This window comes from Aulonocara stuartgranti (genome assembly GCF_965226115.1).
Source record: "Aulonocara stuartgranti genome assembly, chromosome: 20".
NCBI lineage: Eukaryota > Metazoa > Chordata > Actinopteri > Cichliformes > Cichlidae > Aulonocara > Aulonocara stuartgranti.
In genome coordinates this window covers 1,575,894-1,598,681 of record NC_138956.1, presented here as the reverse complement: position 1 = coordinate 1,598,681, position 22,788 = coordinate 1,575,894, and the positions used below count along the sequence as shown (strand labels likewise).

General features: G+C 41.8%; 3 protein-coding genes across 5 annotated transcripts; 2 read left to right on the top strand and 1 right to left on the bottom strand.

Moving 5' to 3' along the window:
• Window positions 1-200: 200 nt before the first annotated feature.
• On the top strand, window positions 201-6,243 carry LOC309697506 (zinc finger BED domain-containing protein 4). Its single transcript, XM_082519442.1, has 5 exons — window positions 201-852; window positions 1,136-1,393; window positions 1,525-1,784; window positions 1,872-2,478; window positions 2,712-6,243. The coding sequence occupies exons 1-5, from the start codon at window positions 703-705 to the stop codon at window positions 3,552-3,554; spliced, it is 2,118 nt and encodes a 705-aa protein (XP_082375568.1). The 5' UTR covers window positions 201-702; the 3' UTR covers window positions 3,555-6,243.
• Window positions 3,509-8,861, top strand: apobec2b (apolipoprotein B mRNA editing enzyme, catalytic polypeptide-like 2b). Of its 2 annotated transcripts, none has more exons than XM_082519444.1 (5): window positions 3,509-3,571; window positions 6,293-6,580; window positions 7,397-7,490; window positions 7,584-7,927; window positions 8,055-8,861. In XM_082519444.1, exons 2-4 carry the CDS (start codon window positions 6,297-6,299, stop codon window positions 7,923-7,925), a joined length of 720 nt encoding a protein of 239 aa, XP_082375570.1. In that variant the 5' UTR covers window positions 3,509-3,571; window positions 6,293-6,296; the 3' UTR covers window positions 7,926-7,927; window positions 8,055-8,861. The 2 variants fall into 2 exon arrangements, with proteins under 2 accessions (XP_082375570.1, XP_082375569.1); XM_082519443.1 differs by having other exon boundaries at window positions 7,310-7,490.
• LOC309697505 (obscurin) lies at window positions 8,176-21,207 on the bottom strand. 2 transcript variants are annotated; one of them, XM_082519440.1, is made up of 23 exons: window positions 21,003-21,207; window positions 19,356-19,470; window positions 19,178-19,277; window positions 19,040-19,075; window positions 18,259-18,309; window positions 16,982-17,275; window positions 15,631-15,903; window positions 15,216-15,485; window positions 14,801-15,082; window positions 14,057-14,329; window positions 13,642-13,911; window positions 13,227-13,508; window positions 12,483-12,755; window positions 12,068-12,337; window positions 11,653-11,934; window positions 10,856-11,128; window positions 10,660-10,777; window positions 10,404-10,558; window positions 10,211-10,312; window positions 9,719-9,784; window positions 9,487-9,546; window positions 9,120-9,191; window positions 8,176-8,979 (listed from the first exon to the last, which is right to left on the bottom strand). In XM_082519440.1, exons 3-23 carry the CDS (start codon window positions 19,263-19,265, stop codon window positions 8,915-8,917), a joined length of 3,855 nt encoding a protein of 1,284 aa, XP_082375566.1. In that variant the 5' UTR covers window positions 19,266-19,277; window positions 19,356-19,470; window positions 21,003-21,207; the 3' UTR covers window positions 8,176-8,914. The 2 variants fall into 2 exon arrangements, with proteins under 2 accessions (XP_082375566.1, XP_082375567.1); XM_082519441.1 differs by lacking the exons at window positions 19,356-19,470; window positions 21,003-21,207 and having other exon boundaries at window positions 19,178-19,349.
• Between the last annotated feature and the right edge of the window lie 1,581 nt (window positions 21,208-22,788).

The following is a 22,788-nucleotide window of genomic DNA, read 5'->3' as shown; positions in this document are numbered from 1 at the left end:
AAAATGCGCTCAGAATTTTCACACCCACCATGTTTCATATGTAAAACACGACACGATGCTATGTGCAAGTCAGTATGAGTGTTTTCTATTTATATGTTTTCTATTTATATTATTACCAAGCCAGAGACGCAGACCTAATTTACATTTTTGGGAAATGATGCTGTACATCCGGAGAAACTCTGGCTGTTATCATACCGACATGAGCATAATTGAAAACATTTGACCGAGCGCCACCACCCTCCGACGCCAGCAGTTTCACTGGGGACAGCCGAACATTACCGGGAACTACCGAAATGGGAACCGAAAGTCCCGTTTATTGTGTGTACTTCCTGGTCCAATTATAATACTCCCTATATGCCTCCGTGAAACGCAGCGCTTTGCGTCCGAACGACGGATGGGAGCGCAGAAACAACGGATGTGGCCTCAGTGTTATTATTGATGTGTCCAGACATCCGCAGCAGACTGTGCAGCCTGATCGTGTCCGATTTTGGACGTGCGAGCGACGCAACTCCTGCTCGAAATACAATTTTTCTTTTGTCTGCGCAACTGGGAGCAACATTTGTGATGTGTGATAAGGGACTGAGAAGTAAACACTCAGGCCTGCGCTCATGATCAGAGGCGAGGTGAGATTGATACCTCGGACTCAGATTGCCTTTGATTGCAAGTTGATTTCACTCCGGAGCGGAGGAACTGTCTGCTCCAATGGCGTCAGTTTCCAAGGTCTCTATTCTGGATTACTTTAACATTGTGTTCGAAGGGGAAAATGGGAAAATCGAGTCCAACTGTAAGGCTTGTGGCACCAGGATCCAGGCGAAACGGAGCGTCACGTCCAACTTCGTAACGCACCTTAAGGTAACCGAATAAAATTGTACATGTGGCTGTTAACATCTGGCTCATCTTGTTCTTGTCAGGAGCAGCAGAAGCAGCTGGCTCTACGACAGCTCTGGAGGATTAGCTGTAAAAACCTAACTGTACAGGCAGTCTGTTGCTTCTCTGCAAGGGGAAACAGAGTGGAGGGGAGGGATGGGGGTTACCTATACCTTATCATCTCCTGCAGAAATGTACTCAGCATGCTGTGTAGAGGTATAGAAATGAACTATAACAACCTCATGCTCCTCTGTCTCTCTCCATTCAGCGTAAGCACCAGGCTATGTATGATGACTTTGTCAAAAGGAAGGATATGAAGAGAGAGGGCTACTCCTCTGCTTCCCTGCACAGTTTCAACGCCAATGGAGGGAATACCCGCTACACACTCCCTATTAGTGCTGGAGTGGGAGGAGGAGGTGGAGGAGTAGCAAGTGGAGTTGTTGGAGGAATGGGAACTCTTGAGGGAGGAGTAGGAGGAGGCTCTGGAGGAGGGGTGACCAAATTTGACAGACATGATCCACGTCAGGTGTGTTGTAGCCCGTTAGCGCTGGAGCTTGCAATGTTGCAAATGTAACAGATGATTTATTGAGACATTGCAGTAGAATCATTAGCTATTTTTAAAAAGTGCAATTTGTGGTGTTTCTTTTTAAACTACAGGTTCTGATTTCTGAGGCTATAGCTAAGATGATCGTGCGTGATCTCCAGCCAGTGTCCATAGTGGAAAATCAAGGCTTCAGAGAGTTGCTTCAGCTCCTGGAGCCACGTTACACCCCTGAGCCCCAGCATTACATCCAAAGCCAACTTCTTCCAGCCTACGCCTACCAGGCCCAGCTGGCCACCCGTCAGGCCTTGGCCTCAGCACACGCCCTTAGCCTCAGCCTGGATCTCTGGGGAGGATTATCTGGAGTCACTTCAGGGTAAGGAGGTAAAACAAGCCAGAAACTACAAAATGGGAACTTGGTTTGAATCCCTTTACTGAAGACTCCACTTCTCTCTCTCTATAGGTACCTTGGTGTCACCTGCCATTTTCTTACATCTGAGTGGCAAATGCGCTCATCTCTCCTGGCGTGCCTTCCACTGACTGGTGGCAGCTCTGGGAATCGCATACTTTCCGAATTTGATGAAGTATGTCACTCTCATGGCGTGTCAGGCAGAGCATTTCGTGTTGTGGCAGACCCTCTCCTGCCGACGAGAACAAGCGGAAAGCCATGCTGCCTTCCCGGTTTTCTGCTTTCACCTCCTCTCGGTAACGGCCAAGATGGAAATGATGAAGAAGAGGTGGACGGTAGTAACAATGTGGAGCGAGAAGAGATCAGGAATGGCCACGGCGACGCTGGAGAAGAAGGAGAATGGGAATACACATGGGAGCAGGGTTTGGGCGTTTCTCGGGTGGACTGTTTCTCTCGCTCTCTTGAACAGTGTGTCAGGGAAGGGCTGCGCTCTTGTCCACAGCTCTCGTCCACACTGGCAAAGGCAGCCTGTTTCTACAACTACATTACCTCTGCCGTCCCACCTGAGAAGCTCAGCCAAGTGTTCGATGGTCCAGGGTTGATGATGGGGGGACAAGGAAATTTCCCAGAGGCAGCACAAGACTGGGCTGCTCAGCTTAAGGCAAGTTAACGTTAGGGTTACATATTAGTAATGTCACCAAATAAACAGATTGCATCAGCTTCAAACATTTAACATGAGCAGTATGTTAAGCAGAAGGTGCACAAAGAAAGTGTTGCTAGCAAAATAAATGCATAATACCATTAATTCAAGGTTTACATTATGACACTGAGATATGACCACAGTCTTGGTTGGCATCGTTAATAATCTTTATGTATTTGTCTGCTTTGATAAAGGTCCTTCGGCGGCTGCTGGACTCTGTGGATTTCCTGGAGGAGATGAGCGGTCCAGGGGAACTGGGGCTGGGTGGTACAGAGAGAGCCCTGCTGAGGGAGTTCACGGACACTCTGGAGCCCTTCACTGAGGCCTGGGATATGGTGCACGGAGACAGACAAGCAGACGCACAGACGGACAGACATGTGTCTATCAGTCTCGCTCTGCCTTGTGTTCTCGGCCTCCGCAAGCATCTGTCCGAGACGTCCACCCCCCACTGCCCCTCCCTGGTTGTGGGCCTCAGCCAGGCTGTAGAGCGTCTCCTTGCGCCTATCCTGGAGAACCCCCTCTACATCACTGCCACCACCCTGGACCCCCAGTTCAAACTTACTTGGAGCAGTAACCCTGACTGGCACAGACAAGTTATCATAGAGGAGGTATCCAAACACTCCACAGCCTCCAGCCCCGTAAATCTCAACACAGACCTTCATCCACAGTCCCACACTCCTCCTGCCCCAGCTCCATCACCGATCTCCTCACTTTCTCGGCCCTGCAAGTTGTTCTCTTTCATCAAGCAGAGACCCACGACACAGGCCAAGAGCCTAGAACAGGAATTGGCTATCTACCTACGTGAGGAACCCACAGACGAGGAGGCTTTGCATTACTGGCGACGTAAAGCTATTGACTTCCCTCTGCTTGCCCAGGTGGCCAAGAGAGCTTTTACCATACCTGTTTGTGGTACTGTGGTGGAGAGCATTTTCACTACAGCTGGACGCTTCCTGCTGCCAGAGAGAGGCTGTGTCTTACCAAAGAACCTGGAGACGCTCATCTACCTCAAAGCCAACTACAGATTATTATGGACTTAGAGCTCTTTACACTTGCAGTTAAGTAACTTCTTGGATTCTAACCTCCATACCATTCTAAGGGAACCTGAGCTAGCACCATAACATAATCCTCATACTGCACATGATTTCATATCAGATAGAACGAATCACCAAGAAGAATTTCAGAGCTGCAGCTCATTTTAATCCTCAAGATCGGTTTTCCCGGCTACAGCGGGCGTGGATGGCTGTCTGCTTCCCCTCGTAGCCTACAGACTATCGCACCACATGCTGTGGACTGAGTTTGCTGGAAGCAGATCCATACTAAAGCATTTACTTTGACATTATTTTGCCTGATCAGGGTCTCCAGACAACCACAGATCTCCCTCTTTCTCATGTATCCATCAGTCAACACTGACAAACCAACAATAACCAGCTAGTCAAGTTTTGCACACTGTAGCAACTCGTGTTTTTTTTAGCTTTAGGTTGTGATTCATTATTTCGATTTTTAAAGGAAGTCATCAACTGCTCAACAGTATGTTAATGCGGGGTTCAATCTTTGTTTTAACTATGTGTGTGTGCCTCATCACTGGGAGATGATAATAAATTAGTTTCACTTACTTTAACGCTGCGGGTGTGTGCAGTTTGCAGATGTCAGTGAATGCACATGTCCTCATGTGACACGCTGTTTGTTATATACGGTGGACCCCCGACTTACGAAATGAATTTGTTCCAGAAGGTCTTTCGTAAGCCAAAATTCTTCGTATTTATTTTGAAGAAGACATGGATTGTGCTTCATGTGTATCATTTTGACCCTTATTTATATCGTCCTCTGTCAATCCTTCAGAGGAGAGGTGAATTTCATTTCATTTTTATTATCAGCACCCCCCCACCCTCCTTTTTTCAATTTCATGTGAACTTTGAGGAAGTGAAATGGGTTTGACCCTGTGTCTGTCACAGAAGACTAGCAAGGAATGACTGTTTGTGCCACGACAAAGATTTTTCTTTGTTGAACTTCACATAGATATTTTGAAATAATTTTGCAGAGCATCCTTACGAAGGAAAACAGGGAATAAAGTAGTGTGTGTTAGCCTTTTTTTGCTTTCTTACTCTGGGCTGGGCCTGCAGGGAGGCTGGGTAATTGCAATAATTCCATTACAGTTAAATTTGAGTCAGCAGGCAGGCAGCAGTCACATCCTGCACCCCCTCCCTCTTCCCTTATCACAGGCAACAAGCCTCACAAAATCTTATTTCTAAAGACCTGAGAAATAAATGTCAGGACTGCATGCAGCTACTGTACATTTGTTCTATAATACCACATTAAAGGGATGAAGCGTTTCAGTGCCTCAATTAAGGAGCTGTGATCAATAAAGTGACCATAAACAACAGCATCAGTCAGTCTGAAGATGAACCCCTGATAGTGCTCTCACAAGGCTTACATCTATTTATTATTATTACCTGCAAAAAAAAGAGAAAAAAACCCAGTGTAACAGTTTTTGTTTTTGAAAATCAATGTGCTAATCTGTGGGCGATACAAAGAGATCCCCCTCATAGATCATAATTATCAAAGATTGCTGTGATCTTAATGGTTATCACCCCGGGACGTCTCTGGATTTAGATATGGAACTAGATATCTGTGTGGACGTGCCACTGTGTTCATCTTTGAAGCGCGTGTTTTCCCAGCTTTCCATGGGTGTGTTGTTGTTGTTCTTTGTTAGTATATGTGGAGCAGCTTGAGGCACCCACCTGCCCCTCCCCAGCTGTGACAGCTCATCCATTTGAGTTAGACGACTGGGCTGGGATGCAGCCCTGTTGGTAATTGCCTCTGAAATGAATTACTTGGCAGACAGTGAGACCGGGGGAGGGGGAGGAAATTGTAATTGAACTGCCCCCTCACTCCCTCCCTGGTCCTTATACCTCAAGTTATTACATCTGCAGTGCAGAAGGACATTTTCCATCCGCACACAGACACACAAAATGCTCACACCCTTACAAAACCAATTCTTCCCTCTCCCCTGCACGATGGCCTCAGCAAAGCACCATATTGATGCAGGGTGATTTCATAGATTGATTGTTCACGGGCACATGCACACTAGGCCACTGCACACTCTCGCACTCTTATTCACAGCACAGAGACAAACCCTCTTTTACACACTGAGTTTGCATTTGCTTGTGCTGCTCTGCTCCAAATACTCTCCTATTTGAGGTGCCCTTTAGCTGGCCTTCCTAATGCCTAATGGGCTGCAGGACATCGGAGTTGGCACAAACAGAAGCGGTGTTTAGTATCTTGAAAGCCCTGGTTACCCCGTACACACAGACACGCACACTCAGCCAAGCAGTGTTATTAATAACCTGCCTGTTGCTGGCCTGCTGACAGTTAGAAAGCCTGATGGATTGAAAAGCACTCGTGCTTGAGGCGGCACATTTGTGCACGCTGTTTGGTTTGTCTTTCATTTTTTGGACATTGCCTAAATTATGGAAGAAATTTAAGGCTCGTCTTGTCCCTTTCACCACACGCACACACTGGCAGTCAGTCATGTTTGGTCATTTGGCCTTTTAATAGCCAGGCCACTGTAGGCAGGGGACTTAGTTAACTGAGCCACCTACCCCCTACCCTGGTCAGATATGCACATGTTTTGACTCCAACCTTAGCACACAATAGGTGCTATTTCTGTAATGCACTAGGGTCATGACTCCACTTATACCCTCCACCCCTCCCCATCTGTCTCTCTCTCTCCTTTTCACCCCTGCTCTTCATCCGACACCGTCACCTACTTGCACAGAATCATGGCGGACAGAAACAGCCGGTTCAGCGTCAAGAGGAAAGAAAAGAAGGCGGAAAGCAAAACGAATAGTGAGAAGGACAAAGAAAAGGAAAAGGTGAACGAGAATACGGCAAAAAAGCCAGAAAAACCCCAGAAGAAACCAGAGAAGGTCCCTGAGCAGCCAAAGACAGATGAAGAGAAGAGGAATGGGGAAAGTGAGGGGGCAGCAGGCGCAGACGCAAAAAGCAGTGATGAAAATGGGGAGTTTCAGCCTATAGAACTGCCTCCGTTTGAGATCGTCACAGGGTGGGTAAAATTGACTGCGTATGCCATAAAGGAGTTCAAAACAGTGTGTCCCACTAACCTGTTTTAGTCTTTAACACAAGCATGTTTTATCTTATAGATGAAGTCCTTTCTATGTATAAGTCATATTGTTCTAAAGTGCATGTTCTTTACTTGATTTCAATGAGACAGGAAACTGGTGACTTGCACATGCTGTTATTAGCGTAGTGGTAAGAATAGGGATGAGTCACGAAGTGAACACTGAAGCCGGCCCCAGATATATCCCCCTGCCTAGCATCTGTTTCCCGTATCTGTCCTATGACTATGTGCTGTCAAAGCAAAGCGCCATCAACATTATATGAGATCTATTTTGTGTGATCCATCTGGCTCTCCTTGTGCAGTAGAACAGTAGATTATTAAGTCCGGGCAGGTGGAGTTGGCTGGTATAGGTTCTTTAGGCCATAACGTTCAGTCGTTGGCTCTTTATTTTTCATTTTATTTATTACTTTAGTTTGGATCATCACAAAATGAGCAACCCATGCTTAGGCAAGCAAGTGCACGTCTGCCCACCTGGAAAGTCATTTGTGACTTTTTCTCACATTGCACTGTCATGAACCACAATGAGAGGTGACAGAGGACAAACCTTTTGACCCTGATAATGAGAGCAGTTTCTGCCAGTAAACCACTTCCTTTTAGATTCACTCACAAGGCAAAAGGGCGTCTTTGTTAAAACTCACACTTTTACTCTACCAGGGAACAGATGAGCCCATTCTACTTCAAGTTTCAGTTCAGGAATGTGGAGTACTCATCAGGGAGGAACAAAACCCTCCTGTGTTTCAGAGTGGATACAGCAGGAGGCAGCGCAGAGCCTCTGAAAGGTTACATGGAGGACGAACATGCCACCGCTCATGCTGAGGTGGCCTTCTTTGAACAGGTAATGCCATTGTGCCCAAATGTGAACTCTAGTTTTCTCATTTCTAACTTCATAATACAAACTAGACTCAAACCTCGACTCCCACATCTGTAGGTGCTCCCTAATGCCTCTCTAGAGTGTGATGTCACATGGTATGTATCATCTAGTCCCTGTGTGGCCTGTGCAGCCAAGTTGGCCAGCATCCTCCAGCAGCGCAAAAAGATGCGTCTTTGTATATTCTGTTCCCGTCTCTTCGAGTGGGAGGAGCCAGAGATAGTTGAAGGGCTTAAGGGCCTGGTGAGAGCCGGCTGCAAACTGCGAATGATGAAGCCGTCTGACTTCCTGCATGTGTGGGAAACGTACGTGGAGAAGGAGGATCAGAGCTTTACACCCTGGGAGGATTGTCAGGAGAACTACAACTACTATATGGAAAAACTGGCAGATATCCTCAAGTAGATGTGAGTCAGTGTGTGTGTTGTGCATGCAGTGAGCCACCATGCTGTTTTTGGTTCATCACAGGTTTATTTATAGATGGTAACTTGGTTTTCCATGTGGATTCTGTCCTCTTTCTTGTCACTGCTACAGATGCACGGACCTCCCCACCGACTGATCCACAAATCGCACTACTTGTGAAATTCCCACTGGCTGAATGCGTGCTTCTTGCAGTCACACGGTGCAGAATGTTGTTAGTTTATGCACTCTTGGCAACATTTTATACTTTTTATTAACACAATTCATGTGGAAACTTAAAATGCTTGAATTTTTACATAAATACATCAACTAATCAACATCCAAGTGGTTAGAAAACGAAGCAAGAAGCAAAGAACAAAAGTGACATTCATCGTTACGGTAAAAATAAAGTTTGGACAACACCACAGCCTGTGTTACATCTGCTGACATCTGCTGCTTGCTCGGAGAACTGAAGATCTAACTGAAGAACAACGAATAAATTCTCCTCCACGTCATCGTACATGTAAAATATATACAGCAACTCAAAATGAACAGTGGTTATAAATGATGTTCAGCTCATAAATAATGTTTTTTCTATTTAACAGTGCCTTAAAATCCAAATTCATTCAAACAATGTGAATTAAACGATGCATAAATCCTCAACAGTTTTGTGCTGTTTGGAAATGTGTGTATAAAATATCTGTTCATGCATATTTTATCATATGTTTATTTTTTTCAGTAGCTGGTTTTTTAAAACTATCTCGCCCTGAAGAGTTTCCAGCTGTCGGGCCATGACAGAGTACGTCTAAAACGAAAACCTTTCACATCAATTGTAATGATCTTCAGCTGAGTTTCAGATGTCCTGTGACTGCCACATCACTAGATCGCACAAAGATGTTGTTTTCTGGTGTGCACTGACCATTAAAGCCTCACAGAGCTGAAGTACGTCTGCTGACTCATTGATAGGCCTGTTGTTGATGCAAAGACTTCGTCATTCATTTTAGAAAAGAACTCAGCCCACCGTTGGTTTCTGTTGTTTCCTGGTTGTCAGTCGTTGCAGCTAAAGACCAGGTTTGTGGAAAAACAGAGAAATTGTGTTTTATGTTTTAGAAACGCTGACACAGGATCATCATCATCATCACCGCAGATTAAAAAAATAAGCGCATTAGCAAAGTGCATTTGTGATTTAAACTTTATTACCTTGGTCCTCCTGCTTGGTTATTGGTAAGGGTGTTGTTTCACTGCAGACTGTGCCATTCTCCTCCTCTTCTTCTGTTCAGACGGATTAAGAAAGAAAAGAATCAGCATCTTTTACGACAGCTGAGCGCTTATTTAAGTATGTCAATCAAATCTTCTCTGCTTACAGCGATTTTCTTACTTTTCAGTTTCAGACTTACTGCAAAATATGACATTTAAAGGAAGTATTTTGTTTCTCCCAAGGAAGTGATGTATTCTCAGTTTCCTCATATTACATAGTTACAAAAGCAGCAGATGAATCAATCATGATAACGACTTCTTCGAAAAAGGACTTATGTGCTCACTCATTACGAGATTTATTTATTTTTACCTTTAGCTGGTGCATTCAGAGAGGCATCAGTGATGTACTCAACCAGTGGACACGGCACATCTGCAGTAAGAGGAATAAAGAAGTTAAATACAGGAAGTCACACCTAAACTTTTATGTGCAAGTCGGTAGTTTCCCAGCCTTTCTTTTTTTTTTGTTTTTTGTGGCGGCCTCTATCTACAGCATACTTGGAAAGGGCGACCAAAACCACGTCACTGACATGGTGCTAACTTACCAGTTATCTTTAGCTCGGCCATTGTCGGAAACAGGTTGACCTCTTCCATTTTGTCATCACGACCATCTGTGTGAAAATTAACAGCTCAAGTTTTTGTGATACTTGTATTGATTTGGACATTTATATAAGTTGGGTGTCACCTTAATACTGTGCTGATTTTGGATTCCATTAACCCTTTAAGATAATAGTTTATCTTTAGCTACAAAATGATTCACTAACTTACTGGTACGTAGTCTGTTTAATAATGTCGAGTGGGAGAGATGCCCAAGAAAGACACTTTGAGAGCAGTGCGAGGGTAAAAGTGCAGGCTGAATAGATAAAATTTCTGCACCTGTCCAACCAAATGCAGCTGCAGATTTAGGTGCAAATCGTTTTTCTAAAGGTTTTTTATTTCACTCTTCAGTTTGCCCACTTTCATTCATTCTAAAAGTTATGATGTTGGTTCTTACAGAGTTTTAGAATTTGCACAGTCAAAAAGATAAGAAAGCATACTTGGTTTGCGGAAGACTCTCAGGGCCACGCATCCTATCAAGACCGCAGCGATACCAAAGACGATGCAGCCAGAGATGGAAAGAAGCACCCGCCTCTTTAACACTAAACATTAAAACAAAACAAAGCACAAGATTAATGACAGAATATTATTTTGAGAGAAGATTCATAACTAGCAGAGCTCAGTTGTACTTACGAAGGTTCTTGGTCTTGAAGGAGTCACTGGATTTTGAGTATAAGGGTCTCTCATCAGCATGTGCACAGCAGGTGTAAGTACTCTGGTCGGGGTCATTGCTGGGAGTTACTGTATGTGTCACATTGAATGAATCGATTCGTTCCCCCTCTTTGAACCTATTAAAATTCAGTTTATTGAAAATCTGCATTACTGCTGAATTTTCCTAAAGAGCAGAATCTACACAGGGCACTAATAATTATGAACATTGTTATATTACCATGTGTAATGCATCCAGTTGTGTGTGCTCTCCTTTACTTCACATTTTAGACTCAAGCTATCAGTGGAGAAGACGTCTGACCAGCCAGTTAGCAGGACTATAGAAGCCTTTGGGCGCTCTGTAATAAACGCAACCAAGAAGTGAATAACAAACATTCAAAACCAGAAGAATGAAAGGAGGAAATCAAAAAACGTACCTTCAACGTTGAGCTTTATTTTGTTACTGTAGCTTGAATAGAAGACCCTTTCTGTTCCTCTGCTAACATTGCATTTATATGAACCAGAGTCTTTTGTTGCCACAGAAGTGATGTTGTATTTGCTTCCAGATAAGTCTAACTTGCTGCCATCTTTGTACCACAGATACGTCCATCCAGAGGAAACATTAACGTGACAGTTAAAGGACACTGAGTCCTCAGAGTGCATCAAATTATGTGCCGGATTCTGCTCCAGTGTGACTGTCGGTTTTGCATCTGAGGGTTGATAAGAATCAACAATGAGAGTTGTACAAGAGCACTGAAATACAAGTCAGACGGCGTACCTGATCTAAAGGTAAGACGACCATTAACTAGTCTGCACTGCTTTAAATATCCATTTTCATAACGAGAACACTTCTCTGCCAGGATGAAAAAACTTTTTTATTTGAGGTAGTTACAGAGTTACACAATGATGCTGCTCCATCCCTATGATGCTACAGTAAACACAACAACATTTTTAATGTACTTTTTAGTGTGTAAATACAATAATAACTTTACTAGACTTCATGTGAATTAACCGCTGACTTCCTGAAGACTTTATCACCTTTGCATTGAATGAGGTCGCATTTGTAAACGGGTCAACACTCTCACAGTCTAACTGTTAGCAGGAGAGTAAACAGCCTTACATTCGCAACATTTTAAACCTTTACTTTAAAATTACAGCTAACACAGCAAAACTGAAAAAGACAAGTTTCAATGAAGAACCGTGTCAAAAATCAGAAGAAGAAAACAAATCTCACCATAGACATGAAGATTTAGTGGAGAACCTTTGGTGCTGTAGACGTCCCTGCTCTTCAGTTTTCCTGAGCAGCTGTAGCTTCCCCCGTCTGAGGTTGAAGCAGAGGTGATGGAAAGATTTCTGCCCTTATCTGAATTATAATGCTGGACCTTTGTGCCATCTCTGTAAAACGCGTATGTCCAGTTAGCGCTGTCCTTCTGCATCTCACAGATCATATTTACACTCTCAGTGGGGAACACATCTGGCCATTTGGTTACTAGCTTCAAAGTTGGAACAGGAATTTCTAAAAAATAAAATATAAGAGACTTGTTAATCATTTTACAAATCATTAGAGATTTTCTGTTTTGATTCTCCCCATAATAATACCCCAAAGTATCTCAAATCACATGATTTCAAAGTGTCTTTCTTTAGCTCACCAGAGATTTGTACGGTCCGCTGGTCACTGAATTCTGTGTTGAATCCTGTTTTGTCTCTTTTGGCCTTGCACTTATAAACTCCCCCGTTTAACAAAACGAGTCCTTCCATTTTTAAACTGTTGCTGTTGTTGGGAATTGATGCTTCATCTTTGTACCAGTCATAGCTCCATCCATCTGAGTTTTCAACTTTGCATTCAAAGGACACGTTTTCTCCAACGTAAAGCTTTTTAGCATCTGGCTGTTGAGTTATTGTAGGCTTAGGCTTGTTTTCTGAACAGACAAAGAAGAAGTAGTGTCTTTTTAATTTTAGACAGAAGCAACTGAAGTGTTCATGAAAAAGGTTCTGAAATGAAAGCAGGAACAAACCTGCTGGACTACAAACAGATATTCTGAAGAAGAGTCAATAGAAACTTACGTTGCACTTTAAGTTGTTTAGCTCCACTTGAATCAGTGATGAAGGCTGAATTTTGACCTCTTGTTGCTTTGCATGTATACGATCCCTGATCTGCTGTTCCACGAATTTGAACTTTAAGTTTGTCTGATGATCCAGGAAGCTGACGGCCATTTATGTACCACAGGTACGTCCATGCAGACTGGACACTGATGGCACAGCTGAAGGTGACCGCTTCTCCAGCAAACATCACATCGTATTCTGGATCTCGTGTCAGTGTGAGAGTGGGTTTCTCAGCTGAGGGGATATGAACATGACAATCAAAAATTATGCAGTATTTAATGTGGACATTGTGACGTGCCTCAAACAATTACTCTTGTATTTTGATATAATATTTGATATGTTTTATACCTGAACTTGAAAAGTTCCTTTGTAAAAATACACAAAAGCGTTTGTGATGTTGTGTAAATTTCTAAAACTCACCACACAGTGAGAGAAACTTCAGAAGAGTTTTTATAAATGAAAGCAGAAACAAACCTGCTAGACTACAAACAAATATTCTGAAGAAGAGTTTATATAAACATACCTTGCACATTTGTAAATGAGTTATCACTGTCATTCTCTAACTGTTAGCAGGAGAGTCAACAGCCTTACAATTGCAACATTTTAAACCTTTACTTTAAAATTACAGCTAACACAGCAAAACTGAAAAAGACAAGTTTCAATGAAGAACCGTGTCAAAAATCAGAAGAAGAAAACAAATCTCACCATAGACATGAAGATTTAGTGGAGAACCTTTGGTGCTGTAGACGTCCCTGCTCTTCAGTTTTCCTGAGCAGCTGTAGCTTCCCCCGTCTGAGGTTGAAGCAGAGGTGATGGAAAGATTTCTGCCCTTATCTGAATTATAATGCTGGACCTTTGTGCCATCTCTGTAAAACGCGTATGTCCAGTCAGCGCTGTCCTTCTGCATCTCACAGATCATATTTACACTCTCAGTGGGGAACACATCTGGCCATTTGGTTACTAGCTTCAAAGTTGGAACAGGAATTTCTAAAAAATAAAATATAAGAGACTTGTTAATCATTTTACAAATCATTAGAGATTTTCTGTTTTGATTCTCCCCATAATAATACCCCAAAGTATCTCAAATCACATGATTTCAAAGTGTCTTTCTTTAGCTCACCAGAGATTTGTACGGTCCGCTGGTCACTGAATTCTGTGTTGAATCCTGTTTTGTCTCTTTTGGCCTTGCACTTATAAACTCCCCCGTTTAACAAAACGAGTCCTTCCATTTTTAAACTGTTGCTGTTGTTGGGAATTGATGCTTCATCTTTGTACCAGTCATAGCTCCATCCATCTGAGTTTTCAACTTTGCATTCAAAGGACACGTTTTCTCCAACGTAAAGCTTTTTAGCATCTGGCTGTTGAGTTATTGTAGGCTTAGGCTTGTTTTCTGAACAGACAAAGAAGAAGTAGTGTCTTTTTAATTTTAGACAGAAGCAACTGAAGTGTTCATGAAAAAGGTTCTGAAATGAAAGCAGGAACAAACCTGCTGGACTACAAACAGATATTCTGAAGAAGAGTCAATAGAAACTTACGTTGCACTTTAAGTTGTTTAGCTCCACTTGAATCAGTGATGAAGGCTGAATTTTGACCTCTTGTTGCTTTGCATGTATACGATCCCTGATCTGCTGTTTCACGAATTTGAACTTTAAGTTTGTCTGATGATCCAGGAAGCTGACGGCCATTTATGTACCACAGGTACGTCCATGCAGACTGGACACTGATGGCACAGCTGAAGGTGACCGCTTCTCCAGCAAACATCACATCGTATTCTGGATCTCGTGTCAGTGTGAGAGTGGGTTTCTCAGCTGAGGGGATATGAACATGACAATCAAAAATTATGCAGTATTTAATGTGGACATTGTGACGTGCCTCAAACAATTACTCTTGTATTTTGATATAATATTTGATATGTTTTATACCTGAACTTGAAAAGTTCCTTTGTAAAAATACACAAAAGCGTTTGTGATGTTGTGTAAATTTCTAAAACTCACCACACAGTGAGAGAAACTTCAGAAGAGTTTTTATAAATGAAAGCAGAAACAAACCTGCTGGACTACAAACAAATATTCTGAAGAAGAGTTTATATAAACATACCTTGCACATTTGTAAATGAGTTATCACTGTCATTCTCTAACTGTTAGCAGGAGAGTCAACAGCCTTACAATTGCAACATTTTAAACCTTTACTTTAAAATTACAGCTAACACAGCAAAACTGAAAAAGACAAGTTTCAATGAAGAACCGTGTCAAAAATCAGAAGAAGAAAACAAATCTCACCATAGACATGAAGATTTAGTGGAGAACCTTTGGTGCTGTAGACGTCCCTGCTCTTCAGTTTTCCTGAGCAGCTGTAGCTTCCCCCGTCTGAGGTTGAAGCAGAGGTGATGGAAAGATTTCTGCCCTTATCTGAATTATAATGCTGGACCTTTGTGCCATCTCTGTAAAACGCGTATGTCCAGTCAGCGCTGTCCGTCTGCATCTCACAGATCATATCTACACTCTCAGTGGGGAACACATCTGGCCATTTGGTTACTAGCTTCAAAGTTGGAACAGGAATTTCTAAAAAATAAAATATAAGAGACTTGTTAATCATTTTACAAATCATTAGAGATTTTCTGTTTTGATTCTCCCCATAATAATACCCCAAAGTATCTCAAATCACATGATTTCAAAGTGTCTTTCTTTAGCTCACCAGAGATTTGTACGGTCCGCTGGTCACTGAATTCTGTGTTGAATCCTGTTTTGTCTCTTTTGGCCTTGCACTTATAAACTCCCCCGTTTAACAAAACGAGTCCTTCCATTTTTAAACTGTTGCTGTTGTTGGGAATTGATGCTTCATCTTTGTACCAGTCATAGCTCCATCCATCTGAGTTTTCAACTTTGCATTCAAAGGACACGTTTTCTCCAACGTAAAGCTTTTTAGCATCTGGCTGTTGAGTTATTGTAGGCTTAGGCTTGTTTTCTGAACAGACAAAGAGGAAGTAGTGTCTTTTTAATTTTAGACAGAAGCGACTGAAGTGTTCATGAAAAAGGTTCTGAAATGAAAGCAGGAACAAACCTGCTGGACTACAAACAGATATTCTGAAGAAGAGTCAATAGAAACTTACGTTGCACTTTAAGTTGTTTAGCTCCACTTGAATCAGTGTTGAAGGCTGAATTTTGACCTCTTGTTGCTTTGCATGTATACGATCCCTGATCTGCTGTTCCACGAATTTGAACTTTAAGTTTGTCTGATGATCCAGGAAGCTGACTGCCATCTTTGTACCACCGGTACATCCATTCAGACTGGACACTGATGGCACAGCTGAAGGTGACCGCTTCTCCAGCAAACATCACATCGTATTCTGGATCTCGTGTCAGTGTGAGAGTGGGTTTCTCAGCTGAGGGGATATGAACATGACAATCAAAAATTATGCAGTATTTAATGTGGACATTGTGACGTGCCTCAAACAATTACTCTTGTATTTTGATATAATATTTGATATGTTTTATACCTGAACTTGAAAAATTCCCTTGTAAAAATACACAAAAGCGTTTGTGATGTTGTGTAAATTTCTAACACTCACCACACACTGGGAGAGAAACTTCAGAACTGGTTTGGCTGGTGACAGCCCTGTTCTGGATTTTTCCACTACACTTATTTTTTCCTATATGACCAGCTGAAGCAGAGCCTCATTCACATCTAAAGACACAGTACCATCAGCGTGGACCTGCGTCCCATCTCTCTACCATGTATACATCCAGTCACAGGCGCCCTGCCCCATCCCACACTTGAACTTCACACTCTCGGTGGGGAACACATGTGCCCACTTGAGTGTGTCTGTTGAAGTTGGAACTGGAATCTCTGACGAAAGCAGACGCATTAACCATTTAACATAGCATGCTTTTACAGTTGCAGCTAGCAATGATTTCTATTATTTAGTGTGTAAAACAGGATGTGTCCTTTTACACAAATGATCTTATTCTTTCCCTCACAGCTCCACCTATGTTCTAACACCCTGACGGCTTTTGAGGCATCCCTCTGTGCTTTATGCTACGCCACAACATCCTGTTTCGACAGACGATGCAGAAAATAACGGAAGGAAGATGCTCTCAAAATGCTGTTTCACGGAGTACAAAGAAGTTTTGAGGTTTTAATAACAGTATGGACAACGCAAAGTATGACCTGCTTATACACAAGATTAGCATTTTGCATATTCACAATACCAACTGCTTATTTACAACAATAATTTTACTTGTGTTCACCTACTGTTGTGGTGAGGTTTGAGAAAACTGATAAGAATCTCATGTTCGTCTGTGAGGTATATATGAAGCAACGCAGAGGGCCAAAACAGACTGTTTGGCTCTGTCCACAGTGACAGAATCACCCTGTTAGCCTGTCGTACTCTTATTACTTTGTTATTTCTTAAACTGTTAATGCAAGTTAAAGTAATGCCATGCACATGCAAGAAAACTCACCGCTAACTTGGATCATAACCTCGCTGCTGAATCCAGAGTTCACTCCCCTAGATGTAAGGTGAGCTTTGCAGGTATATGATCCTTTATGCGTCTGACGGACCGGGTTGATTTTTAATGATGATCCGTCCCCATTAATGATCTCAACTGGGTTATTTTGGAGCTGCTGCTTGTTTCTGTGCCATGTAAACGTCCAGCCAGGGGTGCTGCTGACAACGTGACAGCGAAATTCCACCGCCTCACCTTCAAACACATCTTTCCAGGCAGTTTGAAGCTGCAGACCTGGTGTTGGTGGGTCTGTAACACAAAAAAAGAGAACTTTTAACTGCAGGTTAAAAGAGTATCAGTAAGAAAGCCAAATTGCTATGTACATCATCCAAGTACTATACATGCATCCAAAGTTACACACAGCCTCATGTAAATAAACATGAATGCTGTAGTTTATGTACTGGTGGCACAGTGGATACTTACCAATAACTTTAAAAAAGTGAAAGAATGGGAATGAATGAGGGTTTACACTCCTAAAAGAAAAACAACTGGGAGTTTAGATTCCATTCGTATATCCAGAATCTGAGCAAAACCCCCCTAATGATGGCTACAGACGTAATATAAAAATATCAGTAAATCTAAAAGAATAATCACAAACGAAGTACACAGAGGAGCATCTGTGAATGTAGAACGCAGTAAAAGCTGAAGTAGATGTGAGCACAAAAACACCAGATGCTAATTGTGTCAGGTAAGAACAGGAAACCAAAGTTACCAAAACTTGACAATTAAAGACCGGAAAAAACATTTTGATTGGTTAGATTTCTGTAATGACACAACCTCAGAATTGTTGCGTTGAATGGGGTGTTTTATGGGTCAGTAGGAAGTCTTTAGATACTCTACAGCATCAATCAGACATCACCTAAAAAGCTTACTCAAGTAGCCCGTTGTTGCTGGCCCTGCCCATTCCTTTACTGATAAATTGTACCCATCTATTCAACAGGACGGCATGCCAAAGCTCAAACACTCGCGCTGTATTCTTGAACACAACGAAGTGTTCACTGAATTCAGATCTGACTAGATGTCAGTGAAATACGTCACCTATCGGATGTGGTTAAATAAAACAAATCCATCATGCAGGTACTGCTGCCCACTAATGTGCAGGCTGTGCATGATGCTCGGCATGCCAGTTAAGGTAGCTCTGAAGCCAAAAACGAGCCCGACATGTTAGCGGCACAGTGCAAGTGGCGTTTGACGAGTACATATGATCAAAAAAACTGAGGTCATAATCTCACCAAAAGGAGGAGGTGCTGTCGATTCACTTTCTCTATAACTGTAGGTGGTTGCTGGATGAAGAAGAGAAAAGATGTGGAGAGCAAAGTTTAGATTTTAAAAAAACAAGGTTTGAGTCATATCCACAATGTAAAGGTGAGACTTCATAAAAACACTGGTAACAGTTAAATCAGAGCTCCAATCTCAAACTGCGATGCCTAATTCTTTTTTTAGTAGACATGAATGATTGAAATGAATACATTTTTCACAACTTTTAAGAACTTTTAGTTTGACAAAACAATGACTTAAAAACACTTCTCATGTAGAAAAAGGAGGAAAACATCCTTTGTGTCCTACATACAAAACAATTACACAATACATCCACTCTCAATACTGTCAAGTGAAACCTACGGCATGATGACAGGAGACTATTGAGATTAGGCTGGCGTGAGGTAATACGGACACATGAGTTTATAAGTGTGTGTATCTAGTTGTAGGAACTTTCAGACTCATGACAATAAAGTACTTCATGTTCCTCTTGTTAAATTTACCCAAGTTCTACTTCCTAAACATTGCTCTTGCTCGACTCAGACTCAGCCATGTAGGCATTCAGTGCATAAATGTTGGTTTAAGAGACACTTTATGATCTTAACAGTTAACTTCTGTACTGAATCTGGTGTTTTTGCTCAACATGAAAATGTTTTAAAAAATCTTTTTCCAAAAATCATCTTCAACTTCTAAAACAGTGCAATCTGCTCAAATGTGTGAAAATCTGCTCTCGGCATGAAAGACAGTTTTTCCTACCATCGTTATCCTCAGAAGCACAAACAGCAACCGCATCTGTCAAAGAACCAAACAATGTTCAGTTGCATTAAGATTTGCATGTAAGTGAAAATATTCTTTATAAACTACAGAATTGAACATAAACGCTTAAAAACTTACATATTACACTGAAGACCTTGAACAGCCACATTTTCCATTGAGCTGCACGTGTAGCACATGTAGAGACTGGGTGTCTCAGTTGACTCATTTATCTGCTTCGCTGTGACATTCAGTAAAGGAAATAGAGCGCAGTTGCAGTATAAATGGGCGTATGTGACAGCTTCATTTCTGAACTCACCTCAGGACAGCAGCTTTCCTGTCGCTCTCTGACAACTGCCTTTTTTTGTTAAGGCAACAGGAAATGTGTTGGTGAACCACACTCAGATGTTTGTTGTTGATACAAAGTTGAACTGCTGATTTGTGTGAAATAAAAGGAGGGTTTAGGGAATTGAAAGAATGTGCAAGATGCTAAACTGTTGACAAAGCTCGATATTGTGCTCAATTTGACGATTTTAGACCTAAAGTCGTCTATGACTTAGCCAGCATGTCGTAGCTGGGATATTTCATTGTGCAGAAAAAAACTAAACAAAAGAAATCATTTTAAAAAACTACCAACATCAACAAATGCATTCCTAAAATCAAAGTTATCCTTTTACTATGGTGCAGGCCATTTGGAAACTGTAGCTGAGGCGTGATTTGAGGGGATGAACGGAAACTGCAGGTTATTTAAATTATACTTTTTTTATAAACTTATATGAAACTAGCGTCTAACCACAAACTGTGACTTCCTTTTGTCTTCAGCTGAAAGTTGCTCTCGAAAAACAAGAAAGGAAATTTCTTAACAGTTTCATTTTGACTGAAAACACCTTTTAGAGCACACATGTAACTACATTATATGTAATATTCAAAACAGCCTTAACGAGCACATCAGTTTTAATTATTACGTGTCGAATGAATCTTTCTCTCTCTGGTGACTTCCTGTAAGGCTGGGTGTTTTGCACCGAGATGCATCACATTTCAGTTCCTGTGTAAGCGAGGACTTCACTCACCCTACTCACCACAAGGTGTCTGTATAACACAGAAAATCCCGTTATGTCATGTCAAACTAAAATAAACCTCGGTTCATATCAAACCTGGGAATAACAACCATAACCTATCTTTAAAAAAACATTTGTATATATCAGTCTTTTGATTTATCCAGTTTATTAGAGCCTGATTATAATGATTAAATTTCACCAGGCCATGTATACTCGGTGGCCACTTCATTAGTTACACCTTGCTAGTACAAAGTACTTGGACTGCTCTTTTGCTTGCAGAACATCGTCAGTTCTTCATGATACAGATGATATAAGATGCACTGTTGCACTATATAAATAAAACTGAACAGAATTTAATTCGATTGAATTGAATGTGGACGAGAAATCGAGATAAATCACACCTGCCACCATTTTTTGCACTCTTCCAGCGTCAGTTTTGGTGTTTGCATTTGTGTAGCCTCACTGTTCTCTTATCACCCTACATGAGTGACTTCCAGTCTGGTCTTCTGCTGCTTCTGCATCAAGTTGTGCATTCAGAGCTCTTCTGCACACCTTGGTTGTAATCAGCGGTTCTTTGAGTTAGTGTTGCTCTGATATCAGCTCAAAGCATTCTGTTGATTCTCCCCTGACTTATAGCATCAATATTTTCTGTTTTTCAGACGATACCATCAAACCCTAGAGATGATTGTGTGGAAAAGTCCCAGAAGACCAGCAGTTTCTGAAATAGCCAGACCAGCCTGTCTGATGTCTGTTGTCATACAACAACCTCGGCTCTGTTTAAAACCGCAGTTTAGCGGTTGTTAGTGTGTAGTTGACATCAAAAGTTACCGGTGCTGTTGTGTCGCTTCTGACACCATTAATACGTCAGCAAACATCTTTTTTTTAAAGTTACATAATGTAAAACTTACGTTGTCGTTAACGTTACTGTCACACACAATGATGCATTCACGGGTCGGTTTCACTTCCAGAGCGCACAGTCTCCTTCCTGTCTTCTAAACTGGGATTTCCGTAGTTTTTCTTTTCCCAAACTTTACTACTTCCCAGTGTTGCCAACTTAGCGACTTTGTCGCTATATTTAGCGAGTTTTCAGGCCACCTTAGCGACTTTTTTTCTGAAACGCGACTAGCGACAAATCTGGCGACTTTTTCTGGCGTTATTAGAGACTTATTTATGACGACTTTACTCTCAATAAGCAGCGGGTGCTGCGGTGGGCACCTCGCCCGTGCCAAAGCGCTCACAGGCCGCTATCAGGGCAGGGCTCCCGCACTGACTGTAACGCAGTCAGTTCTTCTTTTACTGTTATGTTGTTTTGTGGACCACAAAGTTTAAAACCACACACACACACACACACACACACACACAAACAAACAATAACTCCCCCAGAGCGCCTGTTTCGGGTCACTTTTGCCGGTCCAAGCCCGGATAAAGGAGCAGGGTTGGAATTGTGACATTAAAAAAACAATAATTGCTAAAAGAAATTTAATTTGTAGTTCTAAATAAACTCTAAATGCATTTAAGACGTTTTTTTTTACTGACTTTATGTCTCTTCCACGATGTCATTTCTCTCTCCAACAACATAGGTTACAATTACATTAGCATGACCAATTATGCAAATTAGGCGATGACATCATTTAGCGACTTCTAGCGACTTGTAGGCCAATAGCGATTTTCCTTACTGAGGAGTTGGCAACACTGCTACTTCCAACATCGCAAACATCGTGCAAACAGCGATGAGTAACTGGACTGTTCCTGTCATCAATGTGTAAACAGGCTAAACAAAAGATGCTTCCAGATGTATGTACAGTTTCGTTTGACATTTCCCCCCCAACAGGACCTCAGGTGATTCTGGCAAAGACAAAAATGGGCAGAGTCGTGGTATTTCCCTTGTTTGTCTTAAGGTCTCGCCAATCCTGGAAGCTGTGCTGTGCATCTGGACTGCATACTTCTTTTCTTTTCTTTGTTACCTTCATATTCAGGTCCCGTTCAGTTAAACTGTTTCATTATTAATAAAAGATAATGTACAGTCACTCACTGTTCCTGATGAAACACCGGTGCAGTGTCAATAATATTACAAATATTAATACTAGTAACGCTAATAACTGTTTGAAAACTGAATCATGAAGTGGTGCTTTTTTTCTTTCTGGGGATTTTCGAGAAAACATTTCAAACTTAAATGTTTTTTTCACAGAGGCAATGGTGGGGAACTCTTCAAAGAGTGTACAGTTGAATAAGATAGCTCGGCAGATAGTATTTCATTTCAACATTATTGTTTTTTAGAAAACAATAGATGTTGTACAACATTAGCTTCAAAGACAATCTTGTGTTTGGTGGCAGAAGTTGAGGGGCTAACAGAGAGAAACAGACATGTGCCTGCAGCCAACATCGAACCACCAGTTAACCTGACATACGTACAGGTAGGTCCATATATATTTGGACACTTTTTACCTGTATACTTAAACATATTCCAATTATTGATACATAATGGACATGGACATAATATGCAGACTCAGCTTTCATTCAAGCGTATCCACATTCAAATTGGATGAAGTGTTTAGGAGTACAGGTCCTTAACATGCACCGCCCTCTTTTTAAAGGGACCAAAAGTAATTGGACAATTGATTTAAAGGCTATTTGATGGGCTCATTGTTTCATTACTAATGAAGCAGATAAAATGACTGGAGTTGATTTGAGCTG